The sequence below is a fragment of the Labrus mixtus genome, chromosome 7, assembly GCF_963584025.1.
Source record: "Labrus mixtus chromosome 7, fLabMix1.1, whole genome shotgun sequence".
NCBI classification, from domain to species: Eukaryota; Metazoa; Chordata; class Actinopteri; order Labriformes; family Labridae; genus Labrus; species Labrus mixtus.
The window spans coordinates 19,669,617-19,689,290 of NC_083618.1; the positions used below are offsets into that span (position 1 = coordinate 19,669,617).

At 41.6% G+C, this 19,674-nt stretch overlaps 1 protein-coding gene across 1 annotated transcript in view; it reads right to left on the reverse strand.

The window, feature by feature from the left end:
* The window catches only part of LOC132976889 (plexin-A2-like), a 108,999-nt gene that overhangs the window by 4,101 nt on the left and 85,224 nt on the right, over positions 1-19,674 (reverse strand). The window contains exons 19-31 of the mRNA XM_061041130.1: positions 18,358-18,501; positions 17,601-17,835; positions 16,868-17,010; positions 15,267-15,535; positions 13,197-13,263; positions 12,676-12,822; positions 10,471-10,630; positions 9,570-9,673; positions 6,354-6,450; positions 4,007-4,206; positions 2,901-3,070; positions 2,287-2,499; positions 1,203-1,353 (exon numbers count right to left, since the gene is read on the reverse strand). Coding sequence (XP_060897113.1) covers positions 1,203-1,353; positions 2,287-2,499; positions 2,901-3,070; positions 4,007-4,206; positions 6,354-6,450; positions 9,570-9,673; positions 10,471-10,630; positions 12,676-12,822; positions 13,197-13,263; positions 15,267-15,535; positions 16,868-17,010; positions 17,601-17,835; positions 18,358-18,501 — 2,100 coding nt within the window. The remainder of the gene's footprint in view (positions 1-1,202; positions 1,354-2,286; positions 2,500-2,900; positions 3,071-4,006; positions 4,207-6,353; positions 6,451-9,569; positions 9,674-10,470; positions 10,631-12,675; positions 12,823-13,196; positions 13,264-15,266; positions 15,536-16,867; positions 17,011-17,600; positions 17,836-18,357; positions 18,502-19,674) is intronic.

Here is a 19,674-nt window from a genome sequence, read left to right on the forward strand (position 1 = left end):
TGACAGTTTAACAGCCTAAAGATTGACAGTGTTGCCATGGCAACCTCATTTTTTCATTTTTTTACTCGTAAGTGATCGTATTTGGACGACAGGGTGGACACTCATAGCTTCATCTGGTTAACAGGTTGTAATAAAAGCAACTTGTCAATCACAGCTGTTTTACCTGTTCTAAGACCATAATGTCCAATATATAAGTTCATTTGGAGAGAATTTCCATTGAGAGTATAAACTCATGAGTTAAATCTTTACTGATGTGATTGGCCTGGTAGACTTCCAGAAAAACAGACTTCTCTTTGCAGCTCAGTCCTCAGCTGGCCATCAGTAAGGATGCAGGTTTAAGGCAATCTCACATTGGGTTCACTCTTATAACTTAAAACTTATTTTTGCTTGGTTCTGACCATTATAGAACAAAATCATTTACTCATCCATTGAAAATCAGTTGACAGTTAGATCAACGCTGAAAAATCACCCCAAAACAAACAGTATCCTCTGAAAAGTGTGGTTGTGCTGACCCCCTTTGGTTTACATCATCATCTTGCTATATTAATGGGCAGGTGTACTTTGTATTGCCGTGACATCCATCCTCACCAAATTCAAACACACCAAGCAGTGACGCTGCAGCATTGAACCAAAGAGGGTAGTAAAGATCTCTTACCAGGATTTAAGCCGACCTTTTAACTTTCATTAAAACCTTTGCACTACTTCAGGGCATTAACATAAGTTAAATGCATGCACACATGCATGAGACACAATAACTTTTCTTGATATGTTGCACTTGTGCTGTTAAGTATCTACACAGAGCTACATCTGCAGTCAGTAAGAGTCCTGTTTGCATCCTTGCGATTTATGTAAATCATATATTTGCGTTCCTGCATTGTCCTGAGGGAATATTCTGGTTCTGCAGCGGCTAAATGCTCCACTGTGGTCCCCGTCTGGTCAGTATTTTTGTCTGACTGACAGCTGGACAGGCAGCATGTAGAGGGTTTATCAGACATAAGCTGTTATTGGCTCTGCCGTAAAGCAGTCTGCTGATAAATCTCTGTGGATTCACAAATATGTGCACTGCCTTCTACAGTTAACAGTCATTTTACGCTGTATTACAACTGTTTAAATATATGAAAATGATACCTGCAGGGGGCTAACCACACCTGCAGGACCTGTGCAGCACATTTGTGCGTCGCAGTGTGTCTACCGGGTCTCACCTCTTGGCTGTACTTGCTGACGTAAGCGTAGATCTCGTGGAGGGCACTGAGCATGTTGAACTCACTGGAGTGAAGGCGAGCCTGTTCAGCCAGATAGGCATTCATATCCTGATCACTGATGGCAGGCAGGCGGTTTATGTCAGCGTAGTACCTGAGAGGACACACACGCGCACACACACAATGTCAAAGTCGAGGGTACACTCATGCATGCAGAGCTTTTTTCCCTCTGTTGGAGTCGGCCTTTTTTTAAAGGTGACAGCAAGTCTGAAGGGGCTTCAAACCACAAACCACTTTACAAAAGTAAAGTCTCATTTAGCTGTGCTAATGTTTGCTTTCATCATACTGCTTATTACTTCTGTCACTCCGATACCTTTAGGGCTGGATGGTTACTTGCGCATGAGAAATCTGCCATAACTGTGGAAGCAGAGGTCTGTTGCATCAAACTAAGCGCTTTTAATTTGTCCCCGAAGCTGCGGCAACAAAGGACCAGATCTATTGCGCCATGTGAGAAATGTGTGAGGGATATGAAAAGTAGCTCTGCATGATATCTCTCTCTGTTAAAGGTTAGCTGGAGTAAATGCATCCTCCATATCTGACAAAACCTAATACAGCTGGTCTGAGAAGAACAGAAATAGTAACCAATGTATTTTTTTTTACAAGTGAGCTGAATAATAGGGAAATAAAGTGTTTGAAAACGGTAAAAATGTGGGCAATCTTTGATTGATCTAGTCTGCATGTACTGGATGCTTTAAAACTCATTTAGCACGACCAGAGTTGGTTTTTAGGATGCATATTTGCTCTTGTATGTCGGGGAGCAACCTGAAAATCAACCTGTTCTTTGTCAGGTGATATCGTTCACATTGGAGAGTCTAAGCATGAATGCTACCTGCAGCTGCTCATCTTATTTATAACTAAAACAATTATCAGTGGTTAGCTTCACCTAAAACACCGGCTCTTTGTGAACCTTGTGATGAGGAGATGTCCACAAAGAGACCTCATTTTGGGGGATTCAGAGCGTCTTTCCATCCTTGTGAAGGACATTTATCTTAACATGCACACACACACAAAAGCATGCTGTACACACCTTTCTACCCAGCTCTTGTAGTGCGGTATGTCCTTGGCGTAGAGTAGTTTGGTGGACGGCGAGTCTTTGCCCAGACGATGTTCAGAAGTGGAACACGAGTCCATAAAGGTTTGGGCGACCACAGACAGACAGGCGTCTGTGATGCTGTTTTTATGGATGTCGAACACAAACTGAGGATTCTTGATCACATTTACCCAGAAGCGCAGGGGAAGGCTGCAGATATCGAAACAGAGAGGAGAGAAAGAAGAAGAGAGATTGAACACATTTTCAGAGTTGACTACAAAATAAGAAAGTTTTACAAAATGTGTCAGAATATGTTTTTTTCTGATATGTCTCAAATTGACTTTAGTTATGAGAAAAAGCTGTGGAAAGAGTTCAGAAGACTATCTGAAGTCTTAAATCCGAATTTAAATAAATACAGTTACAAAATGTGGAAAAGAAGAGCCAACAGGTTTTTCAAAGAGCAGCATCAAACACAGAATAAGAAAAAGGGGCATCAATGTTTCAGTAATTCTGTGATTTTCATCAGGCCCCAACTTTTGAATCTATTTGAAATCAGAACTATTGTCATCAGACAGTTGCAATAAAGGGGGACCAGTCACATTTTCTCTCACCAGTTGCTCTTCCAGGTGTGCCTCACGTCCGTGTCGTGGATGCCGTGTCTGTCCGCCTGCTCGTCCAGGAAGTCGAACATATATTTGATAGCCAGAGGCAGTGCGGTGCCCCGACACACGGTGCTGAACAGCGTTTCAAACAGGTCGTCCACAAACTTCTGCAGCGTGCCCTATGAGAAAACAGTGCAGAAAGTTATTACATGAACTGCTTCTTATTGAGCTCAGCAGTTCATAATTTTTTATAACTGGTTATTCCTATAACACTCATCATTGTATCTGAATAAAAAAAAGCGTTTTGTTTTTATTGCCTCTTTTGGCACAGAGGCGTGATAAACACTTTTTATCTATTAATCTCTTATGGGACGTTCACCATCTTACATAAAGTTTATGCCGAGCTGGACCACTGGACCATGCCAAGCTCGTTCTACTGACCGCATGTCGCCTCAGGTCCTGCAGGGTTCACTCTCATCTGGAAATTCTATTTAGCTTTTGTGCTCCAAAAATGTGGAGTTATTTACAACACACTCTCAGGACTAACACTCTCTTTTCTCTTGGATAAATCTAGATAATAATCTCAAACCACTTCCCGACACTGTGCAAATGATCCTTTCCTGTTTTGTTCTGACTGCAATTTTGTTTTCTAAATGAGGGGAACCTCATTTTTTTTTACCTTGTGTGTTTATGGCACAGAGCTGCAGCAGCGTCCCTGAGCTCCTTCACTTCATAGGCAGAAGTTTGTTCCCTAACAAGGCTTGTCAGTGGTCTGAACCAGGTTTGTTTTGCTTCATCTCATATTGATCAGACCACTGTTCACCGTACAGTTTGTCTAAAGTGGCAACTAAATTGTAGCAATTAAAAGAACCAGCATGACTTATTTATTCCATCATGTGTAACACTCCTTCTCAAACAGTGTTTTAAAAATGTAAATGGGGGGTGCCGATAGTCTAGCAGTTATGTCATGCGCCCCATGTACAGGGGGTATAGTCCTCCTTGCAGTTTCCGTGGGTGCTAATCTGACCTTGGCCCTTTGCTGCATGTCATCCTAACATTTCCTGTCTCACACATCCGATTTTGTCAGTTACTTCAGTAAGTTAAATCTTCTGCACCTTTGTTGCTAGTAGCCTCGTCAGGTAGATCTCTGACACCATCTTGCTGCCACGCTCGCCCTCTTTCTGGTCCCCGTGGTCGTGGTTCTTGACTAAGTGCCACACTTTGACCCCGCTCTCCAGGTCTGGGGTCAGCATGGGCACTCGAGAGTGGGGGCTGTCTGGGCTGGTGGGGGTTGAGCGGAAGGGGACGTCCACACCTGGAAGGTCAAATATATATATATCAGAAATAAGGAAAATAAACATAACAAAAATCCTCGAGGCCCAGTAGTTCAGAGGGTTTAATCTGGATACGAAATATTGTAATTTGTAAATCCACTTATTTTATATCCCAGATCAGTTAAAACAGTTTATTTTTACTTTTTAGTTTGTTCAAAGGAAGACTCAATTGATCAACTATATCCAGATACAGAATTTAATGGATTACCAGTGCTCTAAATGGGACTGTATATTATGTATTTTGTTCCCAGGGGCGCCAAAATAAAAATAAAAAACTAATATAAAGTTCCTCACTCTCCTGTGAGGAGTTTTTAGCTGGTTATGAGACAGACAGAAATCAATACTGATGAATCTATATGACCCAATAAAGCAAACAAGACCAGGAGCAGAGACAATGATTATTTCTTTAAAGGAGCAATATGTAACTCTGACACCTAGTGTTTAAAATGGGCACTGCAGTCAAAATTCATAACATTGGAAAGAGCTGTCTCAAACCGGACTTATCTTCACTACAGTCAACACACACGCAGGTTGCCATGTTGCGGACAATGAAGCTTCAGTGTTTAGCCAGCTCTGCATCAGTCTGTAAACCTTTCTGCGTTCTAACCTCTCTCCATTTTTTAAAAAGGATCTCCAATATTTATCCTAGTTTTTTTTATGTTTCTGCCCGTGGAGCTCATCTGGAACATGCAGAGGCTTTTCAGGTCAGGTTGAATCAGTTTTATCTGAACCAGTTCTCTTGCCCGCTTCCCTCGCTGCAACACCTGTTGGTTTGATGTGATAACTGGTCTTATATCTGGCAAACTGAGGGGCGTCCAAAACGGCCGTGTGGGGTTGCCTTAAAACCGCCTACCTTCTCTGGTCCAGACAAAAACAGGCAATTCAGGACCGGAATCTAGACTTAATGGGAGGACATACTTGCTGCTGTGTTGTTGTCAGAGAAGACAGCACTTCAACATAGCATGTTTCCTTAATGTCTGATGAAATAGTAAGGTCATCTTATGAATGTGGATCTTGCATATTGCTCCTTTAACATAAAAAATGACTGACTGTAATCACGACTGCAGAGTAGGTGACAGATGGAGTTTTTTTTTTTTTACATTTTTAACAGCAAAGATTCTAATGAGATTAATGAGTAATACATTTGACTGTTAAAATGAAGCGGGATAGCATTTACATGTACTGGACAAAAAAAAAGATTTTGCCAAGAGGGCTTTTCAAGATCGATACAAACTGAAAGTTCCTCTAGCTCTATGTGAAAAACTTTATCTTTGATATTCACAGGCTTGGGTTAATTATTTTCAGTCAAAACCCTTTATTTATTTAACAACCTGAACGTCTACTTTTTGTTCCCTATGAGATACAGTTCGTGAACAGAGTTTATTTCATCAGATGAATCTGTTTGTGAGACTGCCCTGTCTGTCAGCAGTGTGTGTGTGTGTGTGTGTGTGTGTGTGTGTGTGTGTGTGTGTGTGTGTGTGTGTGTGTGTGTGTGTGTGTGTGTGTGTGTGTGTGTGTGTGTGTGTGTGTGTGTCTGTGTGTGTGTCTGTGTGTGTGTGTGTGTGTGTGTGTTCAGACTGTGAAATGCTGTCACAATGATTGCATTGGTTGCTATAGTAATGACGCAGACGTGCCCTCGTTCAATAAAAGCATGTTTTCTTTTCAGGCTCTGATCCTCGCTGTCTCTCGTTCTGTTTTTTGTGCTTTCTGCTCTTGTTGTCATCATGTTTGATCTCACATGTGTCTTACTTTTAATTAAATAATTCTTTAAAAAACAAGAAGGAAAAGTCACTGATCTGCTGTTTCAGAGATGAGATTTAATCCAGGATGTAGTTTATAGGAAAGTTATAAAATCGGCTCTGAAAGCTCCTCTCAGTGTCTTATTCATGAACATACATATTTAATGAGCTTGTATAAACAGATGTAGGATGATTGAGTTGTTTTGAAGTGACAGAACTTTTCAATGATTTTGATCTCATTGTGTGCCTCTTAACATTTTAAGTGCTGTGATTCATAACAGTTCCTGCTTTAAAAACATGCTTTATTACAGGATGATGAATGGCAGTAATAGATGCGTTAGCAGCGCTGGATGACTACAAAGTATTTGTGTTTCTCTCACAGTACTGACCGTATCTGCTGATGCTGCGAGGGAAGCTGGCTGAGGACGGGATGTTGAAAGAGGACATCTGTTTGGGCACCAAGGCCACCACACAGCGCTCAGACACCTGCAACACAAAGGTAAAAGCATGGCTGTTATTTTAAGGAATGTGCGTCTCGCAGCTGTTGGTCAGAACTAATAATGGCTGCAATTTCAAAAATGGTTTGGGATTAAAAAAAACGATGAATGGCTGATAATGGAATGATGATTCAGAGGTTTCTGAATGTCTGTGATGTCACAAGACAAGAAAGCACAAAGGGTTGGCCTTAAATTCGAGTAAAAAGTTCTGGAAATTTCTTAAATTTTTTCTTCTAAGAGCAGAGCGATGATCACAAAAGATTCAATCACAAAAGCAGACCAAACCTTTTGAAAATATTTCTCTATCAACTGATTGAATTCCTCAAAATACGCTTCAATAAAAACTTTCAAACATTTAAAGGCAGAATGTGCAACATTTTAAACATGAATACAGCAGAAATCAAGTAAAACCTGTGTAAATGTCTCTCTGGGTCAGGACTGTCTACAATGAGTGAGAAGCATGAGTCATGCCAGCTTTGTTGTTGTCAGAGCCGTGTTTACATCATGTTTACATGGACTGTTTTAGTCAAGGACTAGAGAAGGGAGGAATAACATACTCAATGCTTACTTACACATAAGTGTGTTTAGATCACGGTCATTCTGTGTCAATTTATGTGCAATATGAAGCTACGAGCTAACTTAAGTGTGCTAACATTAGCCTGCTAACACAACAATGCAGGCCACAGCCAATTGCAGCTCGAGCAAAGTTTTGTCCAACGCTTGCACTTAATGGTGCTTGGTTGTGGTGCGTTCTAACTGATAACTCCTTCATGTGAACTCAAGTGGAAAGGGATTTGAGGTGTGCTGCTGGAGGAGAGCGGAGGCTTCAGAATAGCGGAGGTGTCGCCAAACAGCAGTTTGTTTTGGCTTTAATGCTGGTGCTCAATCGCGACATATACCGGATCAAAAAGTCGCACAGAAAGGCTGTTTTCCAATACCTGTCGTAACAATAAAAGTATGTTATATGCAGTAGGTGACAAGTACCAGGATGTCTTTCATACATCTTCTCCTACTTAGCATTATGCATTGGCTTTTCTAAACTTACTGCCCTCTCCAGATAAGAAGAAATATTGCACTGACTAAGCCACCCTCCACATCTCTGTCAGGCTGAATATTGTTTCGTATCTCGAAGGCAACAATTTTTCCAAAAGATTTAAAATGCTGCTTTACAGACCCTGTAGTAAAAATAAGGAAGGAAATGTAAGGTTCTCTGTTACTAACAAAGACAATGTCAGCTAACTCCATGAAGTAGTGGTGCTTCTCAGCTCAGGGAGGACGTAGTCATGATAACACTCAGTGTTGACTCACGGTGGAAAAGAGGCTGAGGTGATTACATTGATACAGGGACAGGTGCATACTGATAGCCTTAAAAAAAACCCTGAAGTTAATTACTGTAATTTGTTCACTTAATTATACTCTTCTGAGTTATACCTCCATCAGCACACAAAGATGACACACATCCAGGAAGGAACTTAGACAGTCACTAATGAGACGCTCTGTAAAACCTGCTTGAGAATTCTCATATTTCTGAGATTCTTCATTATCAGTTTCATCCAGTATTTGTTCAATGCACAATAATGAGTACACTGCCAACAGGATGTGCTGCAGACAGTCAATTCAGCAGGCCTCAAATAGCACTGATTTGCCTAAAAACAAGGCTCAACATATTAACAGAGTCTAAAAGTAGCATCAAGAAGGCACAGTTGTCTCAGTTTGGTATGATGTGTGTTCCGTTTCTTTGCCCTCTAATGCCTAAAAATGCAGATAAAAGTATCTTAAATGTATTTTGTCTGAATATGTAGAAACGTATGCCTGACTGTCATTTACTGGCTGCTGAATGGTTTGATATTATCATGACGAAGCAGAGGCTTTTTGGTCTGCAGAGATGCAAGCCACTACGATGCATTAGCTCCAAATGTAGCGAATACAAATCCAGTTCAGCAGCAAAACAAACGTTTCCACACCTGAAAGAGAGATGAGGAATTTGAAACTAAGGAATTGTTCATGAGAGATAAGAGGTAGGACATGCTTTCTTTAAAAGAAAATGCTGTTTTTCTTTGTGGTTGTATTCCTCTCTTTGTGTGTATTGTAAAAAGTATGTAAGTCATAAGTATTCTGCACTGAAACTGCAATGGCTGTGGGAGTGTTACGTTCGGCCCAAAGATGATTTCTGAGACAAATGGTTGAGTGACGGAGGAGCGAGATGACTCATTCCGGGGTTGGTGACCTGTGGAGTAGCATTTATGAGCAGAACAAAAGATGTTGTAAAAGACACAGAGACAAAAAGCTCATGTTCAGGTTGACTTAGTGTGCTGGTGACAGGGATGTTGATCAAATGGTGCTGCTGGTGAGATGAATGATGTGAATATGAATGAGTACTGCCCCGTCCTTCATCAATAGTATCTGTTCTGACACCTTTGAGGAGCTTGATTGTTGCCATTTTTAAATATGTTTGAAAGAGTCCGGGTTTTCAAGAGGATTATAAATGAAACCTTTCTTAAGCATTGAATGAAAAGCATCCGAAATGACTAATATGGGACGTTTACTGCTTCTTAAAAATGTGTTTCGACTTTAAGGTCATATATTATGCAGAAAAAACTCTACCATGTTTTTCTCACTCTAATATATGTCCCTAGTCTGTCTACAAACCCCCTAACTATGAGAAAAGTCCATCCTCTCTGTCTTTTCCCTGCTCCACTTTTCAGAAAATGTGTGCTCAAACAGGCCGTTTGGAGATTTTCCGCTCATGACATTACAAAGGGCAGTAACCCCTCCCTCAGGTGGGTGACACGCCCACAGCTAGGTCCTTGTTTAATAAAGGATTGTTATACTGTCATTAGAGTGTCTCAGACTTCCAGTTTACATCGCCTTTCTTCACAATGAACTTTGTTTGTAATCAGGACAGTCATTTATGTTTTAGCGTTTTTATGTTTTTATGAGGAGAAGAGATTTATGTAAACGTGTAATAATTTCTCACCCAACATGAATTCACATGGAGGCCTTTATATATCGGACGTGCTTTCAGATGAAGCTCAAGATAGCTATCAGCTACCTTCACATTAATTGATTTTTTTTTTCCCAATTCAGTGTTGAAAAAAATGAACAGACCTGGTAGTGCATAAGTGTGTTGAGTCTCTTCCAGTCGCTCTCTATCTTGGTGGTGATGTCCTCATCCTGCAGGACCACTCGAGCTGTTCTGCCTTGTCGCCACTCTGAAGAAAAACACAATTGAACGTTAATGTGTGACCGCTTTCATTTATGTGAATGCTTTTTCCGAGTACCCTGGAAATTACATAAAGTCCTTTGTCCATCCCACTGTCTCTATGTGCAGCAGGTAAAGTCAGACGATTGTTCTATGTTCTGTAAATTGTCATGCATGCCGGGTAAAAAGCCACCCAGAGAGGTTTCTGTATATTTTTCTTCCACAATTAAATCCACTTTGCAAACAAAACACAACAAGTGACACAGTGTCTTCATGGGGAATTAAGCTGCCCAAAGCAGCAAGGAGTAACTGATCCTCTCCCAATCCCCCGACCTATAAAAGCTTCTTAAGGTGTAAAACTACAAACCCAGAGCAATGTCAGCCTCTACCTACAAGGCATCTTATTTACTCCTTTTGAAGGAACGTGTCAGCTGGATTTGGGCCGAGTCATTCACTGTATGATGACATGTTGTGGGCGTAATCCAGAGAGTAGGTGAGCTGTCGGTAGGGTTTAATGTCAGAGCTGGTAAATGTTGCTCTAGTTCGGGGTGTAAACAGGTGTGGGGAGGGGTTGTTTCCCCCAAAAAAAGTCCTGTTAAGCCCTTTGTTTATGTCATATAGCTTCAGTGAAATGTGTGCTATCTCTACAGACATGCCATCGACAAACCGTGAACATGCCTGCTGTCCTATTTACAACATTTTGTGTGCATGACTAATTTTAAGTCTATGTTTATTTCAGAGTATTTAAGACAATTAGTGGTATGAAATCAGTCCTTCACAGTGTAAATGCAGCCAGTGAATACTCACCCAGATCCATGTCTGCAGCCCGTGGTCGCTGCGAGTACGGCATGTTCTTATACACCGCGTCCAGGATCTTCTCTTTTACCTGGGTAATGGTGTCACAGTTGAGCACCTTGACAGGGATTTCTGGGCTGTTCTCATAGTCTGGGTTCACACAGCTCAGCGTCTGGGGATGGAGGATACAGAGAGAGAGAGAGCGGGTGGTAAGAGAAAGGTGATGCTTGCCAGAGAAGTCCTTTCATTACCCGCTCCTCACCAAACTGTCCTGGTGGAGAGGATCTTGGCCAGAAATGTAATTTCACACCTCCAGATTGTGGCTGTGCGGCTCTAGCAGGGGCATTAAACAAGTAATGAGACACAGCCTCCCAGACTGTTGGACACGGATATCAGAGAGGTGTCATCCTGTCGCTGGCTGGCTCTGCTCTGCAGCTAAAGCCTGAGGGGGAACTTATTCTGACTGGCTGCTGGAGACACCCGGCCGGCCTTATTTTAATAGAAAGGTAAAAGAAAGAGGCATGTTGTGATATTCAGGTGGCCCTATCACATGACTTTGTACTAATGGGCATATACAAGCCACATTTTTTGGACTCAGTATTCCTGATTATTCTTGTCAGTTAATTAAAGGAATCGTTATTATTTTAAATAACAATAGGGCACAATAATAAAAAATAGGCCTGTGGTGACTTTAAAAAGGAGGCTCAGAGAACATTAAGGCAGGTAGGCAGCTTTAGAGAGGCCAGCAAGACTAGATTTTAAATATACCAATTGTAAGCATTAGGATCGGGAAAAGGAGTGACGCATGTTGTAGAAATCAAACTTATAGACTGCATATAACAGGGGTGTCCAAAGTGCGGCCCGAGGGCCATCTGCGGCCCTTGAGGGAATTTTTTGCGGCCCGTGACTTCAAATAAAGAATCAGAAGATTTTGGCCCGAGGCCTCGATTAAGATTGGCACATTATCTTATTTTTCTTTTTCATGTTAACAAGGGCTGAACAATATTCCTAAAATAGAAAACGTTCAGTAACATGTATGTTGTTGTTTTTTTTTAAATCTACAGCTTTTACTATTTTCCAAATTTTTTCGTAAACTATGAAAAAAAACGTATGCAAAGTTTTTGCAAACAAGCGGACTGTTGTTTAACCATTTAATGACCTGAGCTAAATGCAGAAAGCTTTTCCCAAAAAATGAACCACGTTACAGGCTTGATTCTGAGAAAAAAACAAATAAAGTAGAACGAAGAAATCAAAATATTTGATTTCCTTTTATTAAAGGGTTTCTTTAGCGAGCCTTTTGATTCTGATCTACAAAGCCTTACTATTTTTTCAACTATATTTTAAAAAACAAAACCTGTGGCCCGCAAACTATTCTAACACGACAATTTTGGCCCGCAAGAAAAAAAGTTTGGACACCACTGGCATATAACATGGTCTCAGTCTATGTCATCCATTGGTTTCTAAAGAGGCGGTAAGAAGGCCACAGTGGCAGTCGCCATATTGGAATGGCTGACTCCAACTAACATCCAGCTTAGATAGAAAAGCAGCAAAAACAGAGGCTGATGCTGCAGCCTTGCCAACCTCCAAACAGCTACTACACACCAACTGTAGGTCTAATCAGCCACGCCCCTTATTATGCAAATGCACACATCTTAGCCAAATGACTTATTAACCCGTACAGTTGTGACAAATAAATATATGAACTAAATAGAGCAAAATCATTGTTTGTATTGGGCTGTAAACATGTCTTATTTCTGATCTAATAATTAGCATTTTAATATGGGGCTTCATTGGCTTTTGGAACAAGCCCCAAGTGGACACACAAGGAACTGCAACTTTTTTTTGCACTTCTGCATTGACTTAATTTTTTCATCATCAGAGGTTGCTGCTTGTGAGGTCGGGATTAACTTCTCAGAATATTTATGAGTAAACATTATGAACATTATGACGTCATATTTCCGTTTAAACTTTGTCTAAATGTCCTCAAGCTTAACAAGACAGACATGTGGCAATGCAGGAGGATTGGTGCGCTGCCATCATATTACTGAAACTCTCCAAATATTCAAAGCATAAAAAACAATCACAAGCACAGCCTTGTGCACATGCCACATTTCTTTCAATCTGTCATGGCAATTTTCCAGGAGAAATACAAAAAAGAACATGGACAGAAGAAAAAAAAAAAGGGTTTTCTTTCTTATCAATGTGGTTGTGACTCACCAGCGTCTTGTATTCAATCTGCTGGCGGATGAGTTTGTCCTCACTGAGGGAATAGCGTGCCTCCCCAGTGATGGAGTCTATCGGTCCCTTCTCCATTTGCTGTTTGATGGCACAGAACAGCATGAAGAGAGGCTCGCCAGCACACTCCTTTGTTTTGGTAGGAGACCCGAGGAGGAGAACGAAAGGTGGAAAGAAAGGAAAATAAGAGATTGGAGGGAAAGGAAGCGAAGGAAGGAGATCTGTAATCATCATCAGCGCAGACTTTGAGACTCTGTAACCAGAATTTAACATTCTCGATCTTTTTTTGAATTGCAAAGCTGACATATGAATGACCCCACAGGTAACAGTTATCCCTGCACAACGTCCACACAGCTTATCAGTGTGAGACTCTTAAAGTGACAGCTCCAACAAAAAAAAAAAAATTCACAGCAGTCTACGGGAAAATCAATGCAAAGACTTTAAAAAGCACCGCCCTCGTGCATCACAATGACACCTGTAGAGATAAGGAGATTTCACTTTACCTTGAGAAATTTGTGCAGCAAGAAGGCGAACCAATTTGTCAGCATCTTCTCCGCCACCGACTCGGTTCTGAAATTGAGGAGAAGAAAGCACGCTGAAGAGCAACAGACGTCCCACAGAGAACTGGAGTGCTCTGATTATTCTTTTATAATTCAAGACGTAGAAGCGGCTGACATTGTTGGAGCAGAAAAGAAACATGACATGGAGAGTTTACAGAGAGAAAAAACATCTTTACTCAGGCAGCCGGTCTCAAAGGGACACGCACTTGGATATACAGTAAGTTAAGTGCTGCTCGTGCAGAAGATATTTGGGTCATGACATAAATGTGCAGACGACCACTTCAAGTCTTTCCCCACTCTTCCTTCTTCTCTCTGTCTGCTCTTACCTGCCTAACATGGGTGCAGATGGGACAGATTTTGTGATTTACCAAAGTAAATCCTTTAATTCATGAAACTGTACCCGTCAAATGGTGTGTAAGCTCTTTCTAATCTGAAACTTATCCAAAGTCTGCAGCTTTAGATGCATCGCTCTCCTTCCCTCCCTTACCTGCTGTCTCTGTCACTTCCTCTACCTGTAGTCAAACTCTAAACTTAACCGACTCGCTCCTCTTCACAACATCCTATTAAATGGAAGAGTTTTTTCCGCAAGGGCAGCATGTTTAGGCTAACAAGTTCTTGTTGTGCCGGCTCCCAAGCGAACTCATCCTTATATTTAATGAGTGTGCTTCAGATTGAGAGAGCCCTCTCTTTCAAAAAGGGAAAAAAAAAAAAAAGGGAACTCATGAAAGATTCAGGAGGCCAGGCTCAGCGCTGGGAAAACAATCGGCAGATAACCAAAGTCGGAGGGAAAAGCGGTAGAGAGGGCGAGAGAGGAGAGGTGACGGAGGGGAAGGAACGTGAGCTACAGCTGAATGTTTCATGAGCGGCACACAGAAGATAAGTCAGACTGACAACGACTCTGCTGCTGCCGCTGCACTCACTCTTCCCCATTAAGTTTCTCTTCCTCTAGCCGGTCCCTCCCTCTCTCTATCGCTGTTACCGCTGCTGTCTTTCACCTGTCTGCTCAGGCTCACTGTTTCTCACACTACGGCTGTTTTACGCCGTTGCACAAAACAAAGCTGAGCAGAGGTGGGCTCTCCGTCGCTGGCCTAGTTACTCAGCCGACACAAGTGAGGTAACTGGGCTGGAAGCAGCAACGCACAGAGGAATGATCTGTGCCAAGATACAAGCAGCGCTGATCAGATACGGTCGGGTTTAAATGTTCTGACCATGGTGGAAAACGTGGACAGAGATGTGAGAAAGAACATGCTGGATTTTTATTCCCTCCAAATAGTCAGATTTGGCCTCAAATGTGTCCAGGACTTGACAGCTTTCCCACTACGATGTTCATGTGCATTTTGAGTCCATTTAAGGTGAATTCTTTGCCTTTTCTTAAAGTGCAGCCCCCTGCTTGTGAATCTAACAGTATTTGGTGGAACCTTTTGCACTCGTTCCAGTGATTGGCTGATACTTAAGGGCACATTCAGATTTGGGAAAGACTGCGTTTTCATTCGATGCTCCGGATTCCTAGAGTGTCATCCAACAAATTAAAAAAATTAGGATTCTGCCCTCACATGCAGCCTTTAAGGCCATAGTAACAGCCCATTGTTCATCAATTTGTAACTGTTTTTTATCTGTGTTGCTGGCTGTTTCCTGGATATGTACTTTTTCTAGCTGATTTTTTTACTTGCTTTTATTTGTATCTCCTCTTCTATGCTGTGAGCTCGACGTCACTGTAAATGAGGGAAACCTCAGTGTCTTTCGAGTTAAAATAAAGGTTTTGAATTTGAATTTCATGAAAACAGTCTAAACCAGGTTTTAAGGGATCAGTTAGTAGCATGCGTCTCAAAGGTTGCTACTGTAGTCCTTCAAAATCGTCAACAGCAGCCAGGTTCAATACCTAAGGCACTCCATTGAGGGTGGGACATCCCTTGTTGTGAAAATAACTCAACAGGCCTTTTACCAAAGTGTGCTACATAAACATACATCATTTTCTATTGTAGTTTTTGGTAAAACAGAAATCTTCTGGTGTACCTGCGCAGGAGTAGTTTAGGGTGGTTCTTGCTCTCCAGGTTGCGTTCGATCAGGTCTGAGAGCAGGTGTTTGAGGATGTCCGTGGCGTACTCCAGGCGTCCTTGCAGAGCGGTCATGATGAGCGAGGCCACGTAGCCGCGGTCACGCATGGAGAAGGAGCGCTGCAGCTCCAGAGTGCGGATGAATGTCAGCAGGAAAACTTTGTTATTCACCAGCTGAGCGAACTGCTTCAAGGATTTCTCCACACTCTGCTGTCCGCTGCCTGGCACCTGCACGCAAGCACACATCAGGAACACATGCTCATTAGTTCAGACTCACTCAAGGATGAGGAAAGTCAAAACATAGGTGAAGGAACATGAATCATCCGCAGGCATTAAATGCAAAACAGACTCAGGGCAGGGTGCTGCTTGAGGCTTAGCCTGGTAGGAGTGACGTACACCTCATTTGCAGGACACATTCATCCATGCAAGAACAGTTCTGAGTCATAGTTTCAACTTCTAAGTGTATCAAGAAAATACATAAAATAAGGTTCATGATTCTTCATTAAATACATTACAAGTTCATTAAGACAGCTTTACAATAGAGAGAGTCTTTCAAACTGAAACTCATTTACACATAACAGCTTGAACTTTAATTCACACCAGCTCCCAATTCTGACCATAAATTACATTACAAATGGAGACTTTTATTCATACTGTTATAGTATATTAGCATACTTTTCCATGGACAGGGGGCCCATTGAACTGTGTCGGAAAGGGAAGCACTTAGCGAGACAATCGGTCATAGTATATTAGTATACTTTCCCGTGGACAGGTGTTGCAAATTAGCATTTTGCTATAAACACTAAGAACAGTGCATCTGGGACAGGCCCGCCCCCAGAAATGGATGGGCTCCTGAAAGGCCCAGTGAATGGGCCTTCCCAGGATATGATGTAAATCAGCATGTGCACATTCAATCAGTAGTGTTAGCACTAGCCTCCTGGCTAACATTAGCTTCCTCTGGGCACACTTACGTCAGTAATATTACCACTCACAAAGTTCCTTATTATTTTAAGTAGAGGGGTTTGACATTTTTAAAACGGGATACTACTCCCTGATCTGCTGAGATGTTGACGTACTTTCAGGGCCTCATTACTGTGTCCTTTAACATCAAACTCAGCGGTGCACAGGATTTTGACAAAGCAATATATAAACATTTGACAACCACATCGTACTACCTGTAAAAAAAATCCCCTGATAAGGAAAATGAACCGTGTGAGAGGTGGTGTAGAAAACGTATTCATTCTAAAGTTTTAAATGTCAAAAAGTGTGAGTCAGAGACTGAGAAGAGTTTGACGTAGAAGAGGTGAGTGACTGAGACTAAGGAGGGGAGAATCTCCACACAAACTCTTCCAGCCGATGTAGACAGCATTACACAAACAGAGCTCACAGCGCAGTGGACAGATTTGACATTTTTCACTCCGCTCTGTCCGACAGCAGTTTGACAGCACTTGCCAACAAGCCAAAATCAATTTAAGTATACCGAATCCGTAAGGTCAAGATGTCGGAGGAATGTATGAAACCGAATCCAAAAAGTGCAGCGCTGCTTCGGGGGTGTTTTACCTCCAGCTCTCTGAGGACGGGGTGATCATCGATGCCGGGGAACAGGACCCTCATGGAGTATGTGCGATAGTCCAGGAAGGGGATGCCGGCTCGGTCCAGATCGCTCGTTAACTCGTTGATGTCTGTCTGCAGCTCTGCAAAGGCTGTGTGGGACAAAAGTGTGTGTTAAACATCTGCGAAACATGATGTGGTAATGATGAATTAAGCTGTTAATACAGTGAAGCTCACCTCATTACAAGAAAATATATCTGGTCTTACAACTTTGATCGTTATTTGTACTGATGTAGCCCCAGCCAATGAATGACCATTCAGCTTTTCATGATTTCATTTACACCATTGTTGTTGCATGGTTGAAAACTCTATTCTGATTGGCTGCAGGGAGGCATTCATTCCTGATAATGGACAAATTGTAAGCAAGCAGCAACCTTAAAGTCAAATATTAAGGTCAATGCAGAGTGCAAAAAACTGCAGTTCCTCGAGTGTCCACTTGAGGCATGGTATAAGCAAGATGCCCTTCTAAGTGTCCTCTATGAACAATTTATTGATTTTACTGAGGCCAGACATCTATAAACTCCCTATAATGGGCATCTAGTGGAGCAATATCCTTTGATTTCATAAATATTCAATAAAAATAAGGATTTAGCAACTTAAAGAACCTTAAAAATGATGCTGTGAGGCTACAAAGACTTAGGAGGTCTAGTTCAAATTTAAAGTTCAGGTGTGTCTCGCTCACCTTCCTTGCACTCCAGAGCCACTCTGGACTCCAGATTGTCCATCTGCATCTGCAGCCGCTTCAGCGTGAGGTCGTTCTCGTGAGACTTGCGTCTGTAGGCCAACAGGACGATGATGACGATGATGAGGAGCAGCCCTCCTCCAGCTGTGATGCTGAAGATAGCAGGGAGGGTGAGCAGGCTGTCAGAGCGGATGTGAACTTCTCCCGGAGAGATGTGGAGTCCTCCTACTTGGACCTGAAGGATATTTACACAGGCATTAGAACAACATTTTAAAATTTCAAAAAACTATAAGTAATGAAAGTGGCTTGTGATTAATTGAAAACAATATTGCGGAAGGTTTAAATCGGCAAACAGGATGGCGATATGGACAGTTTCCCTGAACAATCAACTTTAAAGAAAGAGAGTTTTTTTTCCACGTTTCCAGGCACGGCACATCTTTTCTTTTTCCTGTTCTTTTCTCATTATTTGCAAGAGTGCCTGTCCATAACTCTGGAGGGCAGAGTGCTGTAATTGTGAACCTACCAGACCATGAGTGACAGACAATAACTGAAAGCCTGTTGTTGACCCACAAACACAGTGACACACACACACACACACACACACACACACACACATATACACACACACACACACACACACACATATACACACACAAGCTCCGACCTGCACACAGTGACCCACATCCATGCAGACAGACAATCACAGGCACAGATGGACAGAAAACAGCCTAATAGGCAGAAACGTCTCCACACTGACCAGGACTTTGTGCTGCCCGGTGAGGTTTGGAGGCTCGCAGAGTAACTGAGTGTCAGACACGGTGAGAGAGCAGGGCGTGTCTCCGATCAGCACCGTGTAGTTCAGCCTCGCCCCGCCCGATGCAGACGGCACCAGGTTACGTCCCTGAAACACAGGTCGAGAAACGATTATTGCTGCAAAAAGGGAATTCATATCAAAAAAGTGCAGAAGAGTATTTGTGCCAAGAATTACAAAAACTAGAGTGGAGAAGGAAGACTTTGTTTTTTTTGTTTTTTCACATTATGAGTATAAAGATGGCATGCTGTGATCAAATCAAATCAAAAGGAGATTTTGTGGTTGTGAAACTAACTGTGAATGTGTTCACATATATGAAATGAGTGTGAGTTAGTTGCCATTCATAGCTGCAATAGATGCAAATCTTTCCTCACACTTTTGGATCTATCTATCATCTCTGATGAAAATAGTTTTTGAAAAAAAAGTGTTACTATACAAAAATCCTCAGCCTCAGATGCAACATTTTTTTCCACATATTGTTTTGAAAAGGCTCTAATACTTTAATTTTGGATAATTTTGACATTTGACTCTAAACAACTGACCGCAATCTCAACTGTTGACTGGAAAAAATGTGTCTTCTTTGATTATATAATTTATTATACCCTGCAGTAACTACCACACGTTTGATTTGTATTCCTAACATTTCAGTTTTTATTCTCTACAGATTTGTTTTCATCCTTGAATTTGACTTCTTAAGAAAACGAAAAGAGAAAAGGAAAAAAAATATCTTTCATTATGAGTGCTGAAAGTTTCTTTATTCTCCACATTTAGAGTTTGAATCTCAAAATTCTTCCTCAGATATTTTTGAAGGCACTTTGCCTGGTTCTAAAAGTCTTCCAAACAGACTAAAAGGTTCTTAACAGAAAGGTTACTGATTCAGATCCTGTTCGGTTTTGATGAGAAAATATCCCTCTCTTTTAAACCTGTGTGTATATAATGTCAGTTTAATGTTTATACCTGTTGTCAGTTTTCTCCGTTTTATTTTCTTTCCTAGCTCACTTGACCTACGTTTGACTTCATGAACTCAACAAATGATCACCATGCAATATGAGCCATTACTATAATGACTGTAATCATCTTGTTGAAATCTGGCAGACGTTTTCATGCAGCATCCTTCTCTGTGAGTCATATTTCGAGGGAAACTGGCTGAATTGTTTTACCTAACAAAGACATATTTCTTCAGTATGCAGAGCAGTCTGTTGTGCTGTTTCTCTGTGACAAACTGAGCTAAAGATATGGAAGTGCTTAGGGTAAGTAAAACTA